The 14,633-nt window shown below is 43.1% G+C and overlaps 1 protein-coding gene across 2 annotated transcripts in view; it reads left to right on the top strand.

The window, feature by feature from the left end:
- Window positions 1-8,329, top strand: part of THADA (THADA armadillo repeat containing) — a 930,763-nt gene extending 922,434 nt beyond the window's left edge. For both annotated transcript variants that reach the window (XM_077485673.1, XM_077485674.1), the window contains one exon: window positions 7,849-8,329. In XM_077485673.1, the coding sequence (XP_077341799.1) occupies window positions 7,849-8,160 (312 nt within the window). In that variant the 3' untranslated portion in view covers window positions 8,161-8,329. The remainder of the gene's footprint in view (window positions 1-7,848) is intronic.
- The last annotated feature ends 6,304 nt before the right edge of the window (window positions 8,330-14,633 follow it).

A 14,633-nucleotide genomic window follows, 5' to 3' on the forward strand; every position in this document is an offset into this window, starting at 1 on the left:
AAAGCGTGGTGTGCTTAAAAATTACGGCCGGGTACAGCAAGAGAAGGGTCGGAGCTGAGCAGCTTGGCAGCATAGCAGGACGCTGGACGGGAGGAGGAGCGACGGCTTTGCATCACCTTGGTGTGTGGAGATCTCGGAGATGCTCGCTGACCCCTGCTGAATTCCGCTGATTTCCGGGTTCCGTATCCTGACGGCCGCAGAGAAGGACGAGCCCACGAATACTCCCGACCAACGCCGAACCCCTCGGACCGAGAGACGCCGCTCACAGTATCGAGTAGTTTCGAACGCTCCCCCGCTCCCCGGTAAGCCGCGACAGGAGGAAGGAGGTAAGCGGCGGGATTGTGGGGGAGGAAGAAACCGGCTGACTGAGGGGCATTGCAAGCAGAGGCTTGGTGGAGCAAGTAGGGATACAGTGAAGCTCGTGGGCCGGTAACAGTTAAATAGGCACCGAAGGGGGTAAGAAAGTCCTGTATCCCCCTGTTAGTTTTCTTTTTTTTTCCTCCTCTCCCTCTGGATGTTTGGATGCCCGGACTCTACCGCCCTGTGTGTGAGGCTGTTATAGGAGAAAAAAAAAAGGGGAAACAAACCCCCGAACATTTTGTATGCAGTGTTCAGGAAAATCAGACTTTGGGAACCTGTGGTCTGTGGACTGACTGTGAGTCCAGCTCAGTACTGCGCTAATGTAACAACTGAACTATATGTATTAATTGAAGGACGGTGTCTGGGTATTAACGGGCTGAACGGTACACGAGCTGATGTGAGCAAAATAAATGTGTGTGGTGTTTTGAAGCCTAGAAAAATCAAGAAAACAGGAAGAGTCTGTGATACCTGAAATGTACACTGGGAAACGGCTTTCACCGCATTTAAAGTTTATTGTTTGGTGGGCGGCAGGGTTAAAATCCTTTTAAACTGTGCTATACCCAGGATTGTTCTGAAGGAAGCGGCGAGAAAGGGAAAGTAATATGCAGCACCTGCGCTCAGCAAAAGAAAGGGGGGAAAAAAGTTCGCAACAGTCCGCCACAGCAGCCAAATTAGAACAATATGCACATAACCCTGCACAGTCTTCTCAGACTCCTGCAAAAAAAGGACAGTCAAAGGTGCAGCAAGGTGTAATGACCGAAAGGAAAAGTATGGGACAGTCAAACATTAATATTAATACGCAGGCTGGAGCAGGGGCAAAATCCTCAGTAAATAAAAATGCGGATGCAGGGGAACAGCATACAGAAACTATAACAGGCGACTCCCCCTTGATAGAAAAAGAGCCAACTATAAAGGACGTGCTATTGGCCGTAAATGCATGTAACATCTCTCTGAAAGAACTTTGTAAACAAATGAAGGGAGTGAAGGAGGATCTACTAGTGGTAAGGCAAGACCTACAGAAAGTGGTGGAAAGAACGACCGAACTCGAGACGAGGACTAGTAGACTAGAAGATGATACAACCTTCTTAATTAAAGAAGTAGAAGGCTTGAAGGAGCAGTTTAGTAGTTATAGTACAAGAATGGAAGAAATGGAAAACAGGCTCCGGAGGGACAATGTGCGAATAGTGGGACTTCCTGAAAAAAGCGAGGGTGTAAACCCTGCTGAATTTATGGAGCATCTTTTGGTTGATCTGTTCGGAAGGGAGGCTTTTTCGACAACATTTTCTATAGAGAGGGCACATAGGGTACCCTTTAGAGCCCCACCTGAGGGGGGGCGCCCTAGGCCATTACTGATGAAATTACTCAATTATAAAGATAAAGTGGTGTTATTACGGAAAGCAAGGGAAATGGGGAATGTATTGTATAGGGGTGTTAGAATTTCATTATACTCTGATTTTTCCCCAGAACTCCAGAGAAAAAGGGCAGAGTTCTTTCAGGTGAAACGCAAGCTACAGAAGCTTAGTGTGTCATATGCTCTTCTTTATCCGGCAAAGTTACGGATTAATGCTCTAGGACATACTCAGGTTTTCTGCTCCCCAATGGAAGTGGAAAAATGGATAGAGGAAAATAAAGAAAAATTTTAGCCCCTGGGGACCGTGGCTAGGAGGGTGCTGGGAAGATAGGAAGAGTTGGGGGGGTATAGTATGCATGGTTCTTTTTTTTTTTTTTTTTTTTTTTTTTTTTTTTTGTGTGAAAGGGGGGGGGTGGGAGGGAGGCAACACACAGCGAGGGTAACAGGTGTGGGTGGTGAATAGGTTGTGAAGAGAGTGGTATATGGTCACTAATAGCCCCTTGGGTAACACCTGGGAAGGTGGGGGAGGGGGTAGAATGGGAGGGGAGGGAAGAAAAGGGGGGAGGTTGAGGGTGGGAAAAAAATATATGTTTGCACTAGAAGAAGTTCAGGAGATAATCCAAATAAAGAAAGGATACAAAGTTAGGGGTGGTAAAATATGGGGTGGTAAAAAACAAGGAAAATCTGTTGGTTTCACGGGGAAAAATGGTAATAAACAATTATATAGTATAACTCACGTTAAGAGACACATAATATATGAAATAATGATGATGTTTGGGAAATTTATTGTTATACTGTGGTTTAATAATAGGGGAGGTTGGTATAATTTAATTAAAAGGGTGGGAGTGGATCCTAGCAGTGTTTTCATAAGACTGTTCATTGTATCCTCTCTCCATCCTGTTTCACTTCCCTTTTTCATCTATTGGTGTTAATGCAGGATGGAAAAATTAAGGTAGGCTCCTGGAATGTGAGGGGCCTGGGGACGCAGGTGAAACAAAAAGCGGTGCTTTCAAGGTTGGAGGGATATGGAGCAGGGTTGTTATGTCTGCAGGAGACTCATTTAAATAGAGATACAATATACCGGTTGCAGAGTAGAAAATACCAATCTCAATACCATTCTGTTTACTCGACATATAGTAGAGGGGTGAGTGTCCTGGTAAGAACAGGGGTGAATTTTGTATGTAAGCGGGTTAGCCTGGATGAAAAGGGTAGATACATTTTCTTACACTGTTTAATTGAAAATAGAGAATGCATGCTGGCAAATATTTATATTCCCCCACCATTCAAAATGGAAGTGCTTTTTAAATTACAGGACTTCCTAGTTGGGATAGATGGTGTTCCTATAATAATAGTAGGGGATTTCAATACGGTTTTAGATATTAAAGTTGATAGATTCCCAGAAAAAAAACTGGTGGAATCGGTTGGGCAGGGGAGAATGGGTCAGTACCTGGAAGAGGTAGGACTGCTGGACTTATGGAGAACCGGGAATCCAGGAGTCCGGCAGTATAGTTGTCACTCGGTAGCGCATTCTACACTATCCAGGATTGATATGATACTGGGGAATGACCTTGCCCTACAAATGGTGGAAAAGATTGAATACCAGCCCAGGGGGATTTCAGATCATTCTCCAGTGATAGTAGCATTGAAAATGAGAGAACGAAGGGTACAGAGGGCGTGGAAATTGAACCCGCTTTGGTTGGAACTAATAAAAAAAGAGACGGAAGAACGCCCTGAGAGAATCCAGTGGGAGCTAAAAGAATTTCTAAAAAATAATCGGGGTACAGTAAGGTCAGGGATCCTATGGGATACTCTGAAAGCTTACCTGAGGGGTCTGCTGATCCAATCAATAGCAAAAATAAATAGAAAATCCAAGGAGCAGGAGGTAAGAATAGGTAGAGAAGTGCTGGAGGCTGAAAGAGATTTTATTAGTGACCCCATCCAGGGTAAGAAAAAAATCTGGTTAGACAAACAAGAAGAATTTAGGTTAATAACCCTGAAGAAAGTGGAGATACAACATCAGTTACATCGGCAAGTCTCCTTTGCTGAAGGGGAAAGTATGGGAAAAATGTTAGCACAACTGGTGAAGAACAACATGGGCCCCTCTTCAATCCCGGCGATTAGGACAACTGAGGGAGAAGTTATAACGGAAACTGGGAATATATGTCAAGTATTTGGAGGATATTATAAAAAACTTTATACTGCACAAAAAGTGGGGATGGATGAGCAGATGGAAACATTTTTAGGCCACCTAGAGGTACCATGTCTGACACAAGAAGAAAGAGAAGAACTGGAAGCCCCTATAACTCTGAAGGAACTTCAGGAAGCAGTTGCGAGTATGCCAAATCAGAAATCGCCTGGGCCAGATGGGCTACCGATTGAAGTTTATAAAAACTATGGCGAGATACTGCTTCCTGAGCTTCTGGAGATGTTAAGAGGAGCATATGGGGAGGGTAAACTGCCACCATCAATGATGGAGGCAGTTATAATTTTGCTGTACAAAGAAGGAAAGGACTCACTAGATGTAGCAGCATATAGACCAATCTCTCTCTTGTGCACTGATACAAAGATACTGGCCAAGGTTCTAGCGATTAGGCTTAATCGAGTTATAGCAAGATTAGTCCATACGGACCAAACAGGGTTCATTGCCAATAGGTCAACTAGTATAAATATTAGAAGAGCGTTCTTGAATCTTCAGATCCCAACGGATAATGATACCCCAGGGGCAGTTGTGGCATTGGACGTAATGAAAGCATTCGATAGTGTAGAATGGGGATATATATGGAAAGTCTTGGAGAAATTTGGCCTGGGTCCTTTTTTTATAGGATGGATTAGGATGCTATACGATAAACCTAGCGCTAGATTAAAAATTAATAACGAGTTCTCTGATAAAATAGAGCTGGGGAGAGGGACGAGGCAGGGGTGCCCATTGTCGCCCCTGCTCTTTGTGTTGGCTATAGAGCCTTTGGCATGTGCAATCAGAGCAAACCGGGAAATAGTTGGATTTTTGAGAAAAACGGGGGAGGAAAAAATCTCTCTCTATGCAGATGATATCCTGTTATTTCTGGGGGATATGAGGCACTCACTGCCAAAGGCAATAGGATTGGTGCAAGGGTTTGGAGGCTTCACAGGACTGGAGATTAATTGGGAAAAGTCGGAATGTCTTCCGTTAGACCCAACTGGTCAACAAACAGCCCTGGGAATCCCCCAAATGGCAACAGTAGATAAGCTGAAATATCTGGGAGTAACCCTGACAAGGGATCCTAACCAGTATATAAATTATAATCTAGTCCCATTAGTGGTTAAGTTTAAACAAAAAATTGCTATATGGAAGAGAATGCCTCTCTCGGTGGCCGGTAGATGCAACCTGATAAAAATGATATGGATGCCCCAACTTTTATACATATTGCATAATTCCCCAATATGGATTAATAGATGTTGGTTTAATAAGATCGAGATGCTGTTTAGGGAATTAATATGGAAGGGAGGACAGGCTAGATTGAGGTTGCGGATGCTCCAGCTACCGGGAGAGGAAGGTGGTTTCGCAGTCCCCCACCCGGAGTGCTATTTTTGGTCATCCCAATTACAACAGTTAGGGGGAATAGAAGAGGTGAATGGTGGAACCCCAAACGGGATATTAGTATTAATAGGCTCCCCGCATAGAACGTTGATTGAGACCCTGGAAGCGGATTCATTCCAGTATAGATGCCCCACAGTAAAAATGATGATAAAACTATGGGATATAGTTAAAAAAAAAATGGGATACAGTAAAATAACAAAGTTTACACCCCTTTGGAATAATAAGAAGCTACAAGAAATATGGCGGGTTGGAAAAATTGTAGAATGGGAAAAATGTGGTATTGTAAGGTTGAGTCAGCTATATGGAGGTAGGGGTTTTAAATCTTTTGAGCAATTACAAAAAGAATTTAAGTTACCACAAAAGTCGTTTTATGCTTATATACAAGTAAGGCACGCTTTAAAGACCCAGCTTGGAAACGTAGTATCAACATGGGAAGAACTGTCCCTGTTACATCTAGTAGCACAAGTAGGACCCACTAAAGGATTAATATCTAAATTTTATGCCCAGTTGGGTGCACAGATTAATTGTGAGAAGAAAGGGAGGGTTGAGAAAGGGAAATGGGAGCAAGACATAGGTAATATAACACGAGCGCAGTGGAAAAATATTCTAGAGGCATGTCCAAAAGTCTCAGTCTCTCCCCCCCATAAGATATCTCACTTGATGGTAATTAATAGAGCTTATTATACCCCCCAGAGATTATTTAGATTTGGTAAGAGAGCAGACGATTGCTGTCCTAGGTGTGGGGGGACAGGAAATTTAATACATATGCTCTGGAAATGTCCTAAATTATTTAGATATTGGGAAGGAGTGGTAGAAACACTAAGCAGAGTCTTTAGGACGGTAATAGAATCAAACCCCATAGTGTGTATCCTGGGATATAGAGACGAGAAAGCAGAGAGAAAGGGAGTAACTATCGTAATTCTAAGATGCCTATTTCAAGCTAGAAGAATGATTGCTAGAAGATGGCAATCAAATCTAGCTCCTACAATAGAGGATTGGGTGAGCGCTGTAAACGAATATCTATGTAAGGAGAGAGCGGTATATGCAAAACGAAATAACCTAAAAGAGTTTAACAGAAACTGGCGAGATTGGTTAGTAGAGATGCATACCCCAGTCTAAAACACATTAGGAAAAGGGAGTAGAGAAGGGGGGGGGGGATGGGAACTGGGTGCGGGTAGGGTAGAGGCTAATAAAGGTATTAGAATTACTACAACACATTACAACACAAGTATGTTACATTGAAGGTTAAAAGCACAAATATATACACTTGAGAGGGGGAGGGGGGGTTGTAAAGATATAAAGGGAGGGAAGGAGGGAGGGGGGTATATTAATAGGAAAAATGTTGGAAGAGTAAAAAGAGTCAAGGAGGGGTAAAGGGGGTTATAGTACTGTCTAGATAATGTTTTCATTTTCCTTTTTTTCTGTTCTTCTTATTAAATTATACTCGTTGTATGGATGTATACTTATTGCCCCCTTCTTCCTGGCACTTTAAAACCCAGACTCCTGGTTGGAAGGAATATGTAATGAACTGTTGGCAATTTTATTTGAAAAAGGTGTTTTGTATAGTCTGAAAATTTAATAAAGATTAAAGTAAAAAAAAAAAAGGTCCACCAGAAGATCCTTAAAAAAAAAAAAAAAAAAAAAAAAAATGCAGAGGCCGGGCTTGATGTCATAACATCGCGCCCCACCTCTGAACAATCATAGAGACTCCGGCGACCATCTGGTCCACCGGAAATCTCTATGGTCACCATCAGGGGCCGGTAGAACATCGCGCCCCGCCTCTGAACAATCATAGAGACTCCGGCGACCATCTGGTCCACTGGAAATCTCTATGGTCACCATCAGGGGCCGGTAGATCCGTTCTCCAACTCACCGATGGAAGCAGTGAGTCAGTAGAAGCACCGGAGGGCGGCGGGAGGGGTGGACGTCCCCTCTCGCCGACCGTAAGAATGATCAAGAGTGGAACAGCCGCTATGATTGTTCTTATGGTGTAGGGAATCGCTGACTGAAAAAAGACAATATCTGAATGATGCCTGTAGCTGCAGGCATCATTCAGATATACCCCCGCAAAGTCAAGAATGTCAAATGGCGGCCAGCGGTGGGTAAGTGGTTAAGGGTGTACTCACTTTTGTTGCCATTAATGGCTGTGTGTTGAGTTATTTTGAGGGGACAGCAAATTTACACTGGTATACAAGCTGTACACTCACTACTTTACATTGTAGCAAAGTGTCATTTCTTCAGTGTTGTCACATGAAAAGATATAATAAAATATTTACAAAAATGTGAGGGGTGTACTCACTTTTGGGAGATACTGTATGTATATATGTGTGTGTGTGTGTGTATATGTATGTATGTGTATATATATATATATATATATATATATATATATATATATATATATATATATATTCAAATATTGAATTTTAAGCCTGAATAGGGTTGGGAAGTCTCATCTTGGGTATGGCTAGTTTTATGATCTGCTGTAAATGTTCCCTCTCTGACTCTTACACTGGACAAATATTTATTTTATAACTCCTTAACCTCTCTTGCATGTTTTAAGGTGGAGGACGACTACCTGTTTGAGAAAGGTGAAGCCAACTTCTGGGCTGAGAAACTTGTGTACATCAGGCTGCTGGCTAAACATCTGGAGGAGCTGCTGAAAAAAGCTCACGTCAGCACAATGCTGGATCCAAAGCTTCTTCGCTTATCTCAAGCGGCTAATGAGCGATCAGAGAGCATTCAAAGCCTTTTCAATGACTTGCCCCCTACCCCGCAGTTCCTGAAGACCTCAGAATATAACAAATTGCTGATTCATAAAGAGAGGACCTCTCGCTGTATGGATATATTGAATGTGCTGCAAAACAAGGAGTGACTCGTGAAGACAGTTGACGTAAGAGGTGGACAAGCAGTGACTTTAGAGTCCAGCTGCCCTGCAGAGCATTCAGCCTAGTTTACATTAATAGGTTTTTAAAAATTGTCCTTTTTTTTAACTTTTATGTCTGTAATTTTATCATCATGAAAAATAAAATGTATCTTTTAAATTGTGTCGCCTTGATTGTTTACTATTACACCCCTGTCAGAATTAAAGTCAACTTGCTTGAGTCTTTAGTGTTTCATCCTGGCATGGCTGTAGCGCACCAGTTCACCAAGAGTCTCTTTGTCCGTAATCTGGTGATCCTGGAACACGCCTGCTTGTGATGCTGGAATACTATCACAGTAAACCTAAGGACATTGCTGGAGATCTTTGAAATTTCATCTCAAGCAGTAGGAACACTGGGGAACTGCATCTACAAACTGAGCATTGTTGCCATGGCTTCAAGAAAAAGAAATTTGAAAATATCTGGTAATTGTAAAAAAAACAAAGTAAACTTAATTTGTAGTTTAATAGTTTTTATTGAATCAAATTGAGAATATAACAAGGAAGTAGGCTTTACATACCATTTTAAATGTGTTATATTGGATGGTAGACAAGTTGTTACAATAATCAAAGGTCAGGTAGGAATGCAACAATAACACAGACAATGTGGAGAGGTAAGTGAGTGTCCAACACTGATATGTAATATAAGTGGTCTGGGGCACGTGTAGTTGTGTAGACTAAGACCTTATAAAAATCTTGGTCATTGTCTACTCTTGTTAAAGCCAAAATAGGTATTGGGGTAAATATAGTTGTATATGAAGGCAGGTCAAGAAGAAAGAGAAGAGGTAAACAAAAAAGAGAAGCGAAGGGGAAGTGGATAATGGGAAAGTCAGGAGGAAGCAGGAGAATCCACAGATGAGCAATGCAACCCAAGACCTATTTAAATACCATTAAAGCTGAAGAAGGTGGTGGTTGAAATTTAGGCGCTAGACCATGTTAAGTCCACAGGGTCCAAACTTTTTAAAATTTTGGCAAAGAATCCATTAAAGGGGTTGTAAACCCTCGTGCTTTTTCACCTAATGCATCCTATGCATTAAGGTGAAAAAACGTCTGTCAGTCACCGGCTCCCTGCCCCCCCCCCCCCCCCCAATTTTACTTACTTGAGCCCCTTCATCTGTTCGTCAGGGATGCGATGTCCCTCTTTCCACATGGTCCTGGCTCTTTATTGGATAGGTTCATAGCAGTGCAGCCATTGGCTCCCGCTTCTGTCAATCGAATCCAATGATGTGGGGGTGGGGCCAAGTCCGGTATTCATGTCTATGGACCAAAATGCTGGACTTGGGAACATGCCCACAAGGTAACCCCCTCGGGAAAGTGCTTCTCCTAGGGGGTTATCTGATATAAGGAGGAGCTGCCAAGGAGAGCTAGAAGACGAGGTTTGGGGATAGTCTTTGCAAAACAAGCTGCACGGTAGAGGTAAGTATGACATGTTTGTCATTTAAAAAAAAAAAACAATCCTTTACAATCACTTTAACTAAGGCCCCTTTCACACAGGGCTGTCTGTTTTAACCAAAATGTTTTTTTGTGCGTTGCGCTGCTGGGTTATATATGTCCAGGATGGGGGGAGGGGGGGAGGAAAGGGGGGGGGTTTTGGGGAAAAAACACGGAAAAAATGGAGGGGAGAGAAATGGGATGGGGAAATTGGGGTATCTGCTATAGTTTATGTGTATAACAGATTTAGGGTTTCAAGTCTGCTGCTCCGCAGAGTTTTGCAGTCCTTAGTGAATATGGCAGTAAATATGGCAGATGATAGTCAATAGGTAGCTGACAGGATCATAGGTTATAGTCAATAGTTAATAGTTGTAAGGATAGCCATGGAAAAGGGAGGATTTCTTAGCACAAGCAGGTAGGCAGCATGTTCAAGGGTAGAAGGCACCTTTAGAAGATATACAAACAGAAGAAAAACAGCGCCAACCTAAGTGCTTCCTGCTACACCGGGCCGTGAGACGCTGGGAACCACCGGCGCCACCGGACGAAAGAAACAGCTGAAAGAGAAACCGCTTCTCCTCGGGAGCCCTGCGATGTCCCCCAGAAACCTTTCCTCACACATAAAACGTGATGTGCCTGAAACATTCTGGTAGAGAGTGAGTGTATTACTTTACAAATAAATACCTGTGATCTAAAAATACTACACTTAGGTTGGCGCTGTTTTTCTTCTGTCTGTTTTAACTCCTCCACTTGTTCAGCGGAGAGATCGCTCTGTTGATCCCCGCTGAGCCAGCAGATGACAAGTCTGTCTCTGCACTGTGCAGGGATGGACCTGTCAGACAGTTCGCTCTCCCCTATGGGGGGATTGGATGATTACGGCCTGTCCGTTTTCATCCAATCCGCCAGACGGAAAATAGAAAATCGATCCATCTGGATTTTTCAGATCAGGGCAGATCGGGATGTGAGCGGACATGTCATCCGCTAACATCCGACACTCCATAGAGACAATGGAGCGACCACTCAGATCCGCCTGAAAAAACTGACAGGTGGATCTGAATGGTCCGCAAATGTGAAAGGGGCCTTAGCTGTGATTTTGTTTTGTTTTGTATTTAACTTGATGGAGATTCACACAGGGAGACTTTCATGCCCGGGCAATAGTTTTTGTGGCGTTTAGTAGCATTGTTATGAGTTTGAATCGGTTTGACATTAGTGTTTTTTTTGTTTCTTAGAGAAGTATCAGTACATCCCATGGGATTTCTTATTGAGGATTGTAAAATGATATTCAAATAGTGGTGTACCCCAATTCCAAGCAACTGTGATCTATTATCTATTAAAAAAAAAAAAAAAAAACAAGACTGTGGTTGCTCAATATTAAGTATCCTCAGAAAGCGGTGTACAGTACCTGGTCATGTCAATCTCCTGGGTGCCCCGTGTCTCTCCATGGTTCCTGCTGCTGATCTTCATGCCCCTGCTATATCCCATAATGGGTGGAGGCCAGCAGGATGAACGGGTGAGATTTGCAGGGACCTATGGAAAAAGTTCTGGTTTTCCATTGAACTATGGTGGACTTTTTCCCAGGATCTGAACTGTGTTGAGTGATCATGGCTGCAGGGGAGGTAAGTTTATGTTCTCTTCTTCTTTTATAGATCTAGATTGATTTGGCATGTTTAATGTAGTGACAAGATCGCTTTAAGGGAGAGCACAAGAGCACTCTAAATACGTTTCAACACAGTTTGTTTCTTTCAAAGCTGACTGTGAAAAACAGGATGTCGGGCAGCAGATGCAAAACATTTCACTCCCCATTTAGTAGAATGGTAGAAACGTATTTACGTAAATAGAATAGACTTGGATTTGGAATTCAGCTCTGTTTTTGGTTCCAGCAAATACCTTTCACGGCTCCCAGCAGAGTACAGTCTAGCTGTGTATTGTGTGTCTTAATGGGGTCTCAAATTAGATGCAGTTCACACTGCATGCAGCCAGGAATAGGTTTTAATTGCCATACATCTGTCAGACTCTCAGTGTGAGCATAGATGTATGCTGTGAATGTGCCGGCTGACATGATCACCGCGAGCTTACGTTACTTGTGTTCTGCGAGGAAGGAAACAGATTCTGTACATTCTGTTCCACCAGGTGTCTGCCACCTGTACACTACGTTATGTGGATAAAGTAGCTACTACTGACCCTGAGTGATGCTTAAAGTCAAACCAAAAAGTTGTGCTCAGTGGTCCTCGTTCAGATTTAGTTTTTATTGAAGTTTAGCTTAAAGTGACTTTTGATGCTGCTTACCTTCTTTTATATACTAGCTGTCCCATAGTTTCATGATTGTATTAGATGTATAGGTTAGTATGTTCTCCCTTTAGTAGGCATCTGTATGTCAGAACACAGTTGTATACTCCTACTTGAATGAGTGCCGAAAAATAGTTAGGGCCCTTTCCCATGGGCTGTCCGATCTGGTCCAGTTTTTCAGGCGGACCTGATTGGACACGGCATTATCCTCTATCCACTTCACCCCCGGAAAATAATTTACCCCCTTCCTGACCAGAGCACTTTTTGCGATACAGAACTGCGTCGTTTTAACAAACAATTGCGCGGTCGTGCAATGTGACTCCAAAACAAAATTGGCGTCTTTTTTCCCCCACAAATAGAGCTTTCTTTTGGTGGTATTTGATCACCTCTGCGGTTTTTATTTTTGCGCTATAAACAAAAAAAGAGAGACAATTTTGAGAGAAAAGCAATATTTTTTACTTCTTGCTATTATAATAAATACCCTCAAAAAAATATATAAAAAAACGAATTTCTTTCTCAGTTTAGGGCGATATGTATTCTTCTACATTTTTGGGGTTACAAAAAATCGCAATAAGCATATATTGATTGGTTTGCGCAAAAGTTATAGCGTCTACAAAATAGGGGATAGATTTATGGCATTTTTATTAGAATTTTTTTTTATTAGTAATGGCATGATTTTTATTATGACTGCGACATTATGGCGGAAACATAGGACACACTTTTGGGACCATTGTCATTTATACAGCGATCAGAGCTATAAAAATGCACTGATTACTGTATAAATTACACTGGCAGGGAAGGGGTTAACCACTAGGGGGCGATCAAGGGGTTACGTGTGTCCTAGGGAGTGATTCTAACTGAGGGCGGGATAGGCTGCCACTGACATGACAGTGATCGCTGCTCCCAATCACAGGGAGCAGTAGATCTCTGTCATGTCACTAGGCAGAACGGGGAAATGCTTTGTTTACATAGACACCTCCGTGTTCTGCTACTCCGTGACACGATCGTGGGACACTGGAGGACATTGAGTTCGTGGGCACGGAGCACGTGGCAGGCACGCACGTGCCCACAATGCCACTTGTTAAAGGGGACGTACCTGTATGTCCATTTGTGCAGCCGTGCCATTGTGCCAACCTATATTGTCGCACACTGGTTGGCAAGCGGCTATGGAGCGGTGGATGTCAGTGGACACATGCCAGCTGACACCCAGGCATGTACTGGCCATCGGGACTACCGGGAGATTCCCGGTGGGCCGATGGCTCAGTGGGCCGGTTTCAGTGACAGCCTAGCCAAATGAATGGCTGCGCTACTCGCACAGCCATTCATTTGAGCACCGCTGTACTTCTGAGCACAGCGCGGCGCACTTCGGCTCTTTCCGCCCCCACTCGGCGCTCTCATAACACATCTTCGGCCACCTCCGCCACCGCTCGGCTTCCCCCGCCCTGCTCCTCTCCGACAGCGAACAAAACTCGGCTATCTCCGGCGGCCCCCGCGGTAACGGACGCTGTGAGTTTAAATGAGCCGGGGGCCGCCATGAGAGCAGCCGACAGGCAGAGAAGTCCCTGGAGCAGACGAGGGAGCCTGGAGGATGGCGGTGCTGCAGGAACCCAACCAGGTAACCGGCCGGCCCATTGAATACTGTATATAGCACATGGCTGGATATATATATATATGCTGTGCATGTGTGTATATATTTTATATATATATATATATATATATAGCTGTGTGTATATATATATATATATATAGCAAAGGATGTGGTGCTAAATAAAATAACATAAAACATCCATTTGGTGAAAATAATGGTTAAAATAATATGCAAAATCCAACATAGCTAAAAGTTCACCAAAACTGTCAATTAATATTAAAATGTGCATAAAAATATTTTCAGCAAAAAAATCATATATAAAAATGCTTATAATTAAAAACCCCCCTTTTTTTTGTACTCTTTTTGCACTTTAATACCAAGGACATAGTTTGGATAAAATGGTTTTAATTATAAGCATCGTTTATATACAAATTTTTTGCTGAAATTTTTTTTTATGCACATTTCAATATTAATTGACACGTTTGATGTACTTTTAGCTATGTTGGATTTTTTGTATTATTTGAATCATTATTTGCACCAAATGGATTTTTTTTATGTTATTTTGGTTAGCATCACATCCTTTGCTATATATTCAATTTATCTGTGGGTTTGTGTTAGGCCCCTTTCACACATGCAGATGATATGTCCGTATTTCATCCATCCGTTTGCAGATGAAATACGGGCATACATTCATCCCTATGGGATAGCGGGTGTCTGCGGATGAACATCCGCAGACACCCGATTTCATCCGCCTCCGCAACAGTCCGATTCTGCAGACGGAGGAAAATCCTATTTTTCTATCCGTCTGCAGAGCGGATCGGATGAACACGGACAGACGGTCCGTGCTCATCCGATCCCCATAGAGGAGAGCGGAGAGCTGACAGGGCGGTCCCCGCACAGTGTGCGGAGACCGCCCTGTCCGCAGCCGGCTCAGCGGGGACAACGGAGCGATCCCCGCTGAGCGAGCAGATCATCACGGGGCGGATCATTACTGATCCGTCCCGTGTGAAAGGGGCTTAAACCTGTTTGATGTTGGCAGCTTCTCATTACTGCGGTTGATCAAAAATAGGTGTGCGCATTAGTTGTTTATTTTAAAATATATAATGCAGAGCCAGACTTCGGGCAG

The sequence above is a fragment of the Lithobates pipiens genome, unplaced genomic scaffold, assembly GCF_037356315.1.
Source record: "Lithobates pipiens isolate NorthernLeopardFrog02 unplaced genomic scaffold, aLitPip1_a1.2 Scaffold_18, whole genome shotgun sequence".
NCBI lineage: Eukaryota > Metazoa > Chordata > Amphibia > Anura > Ranidae > Lithobates > Lithobates pipiens.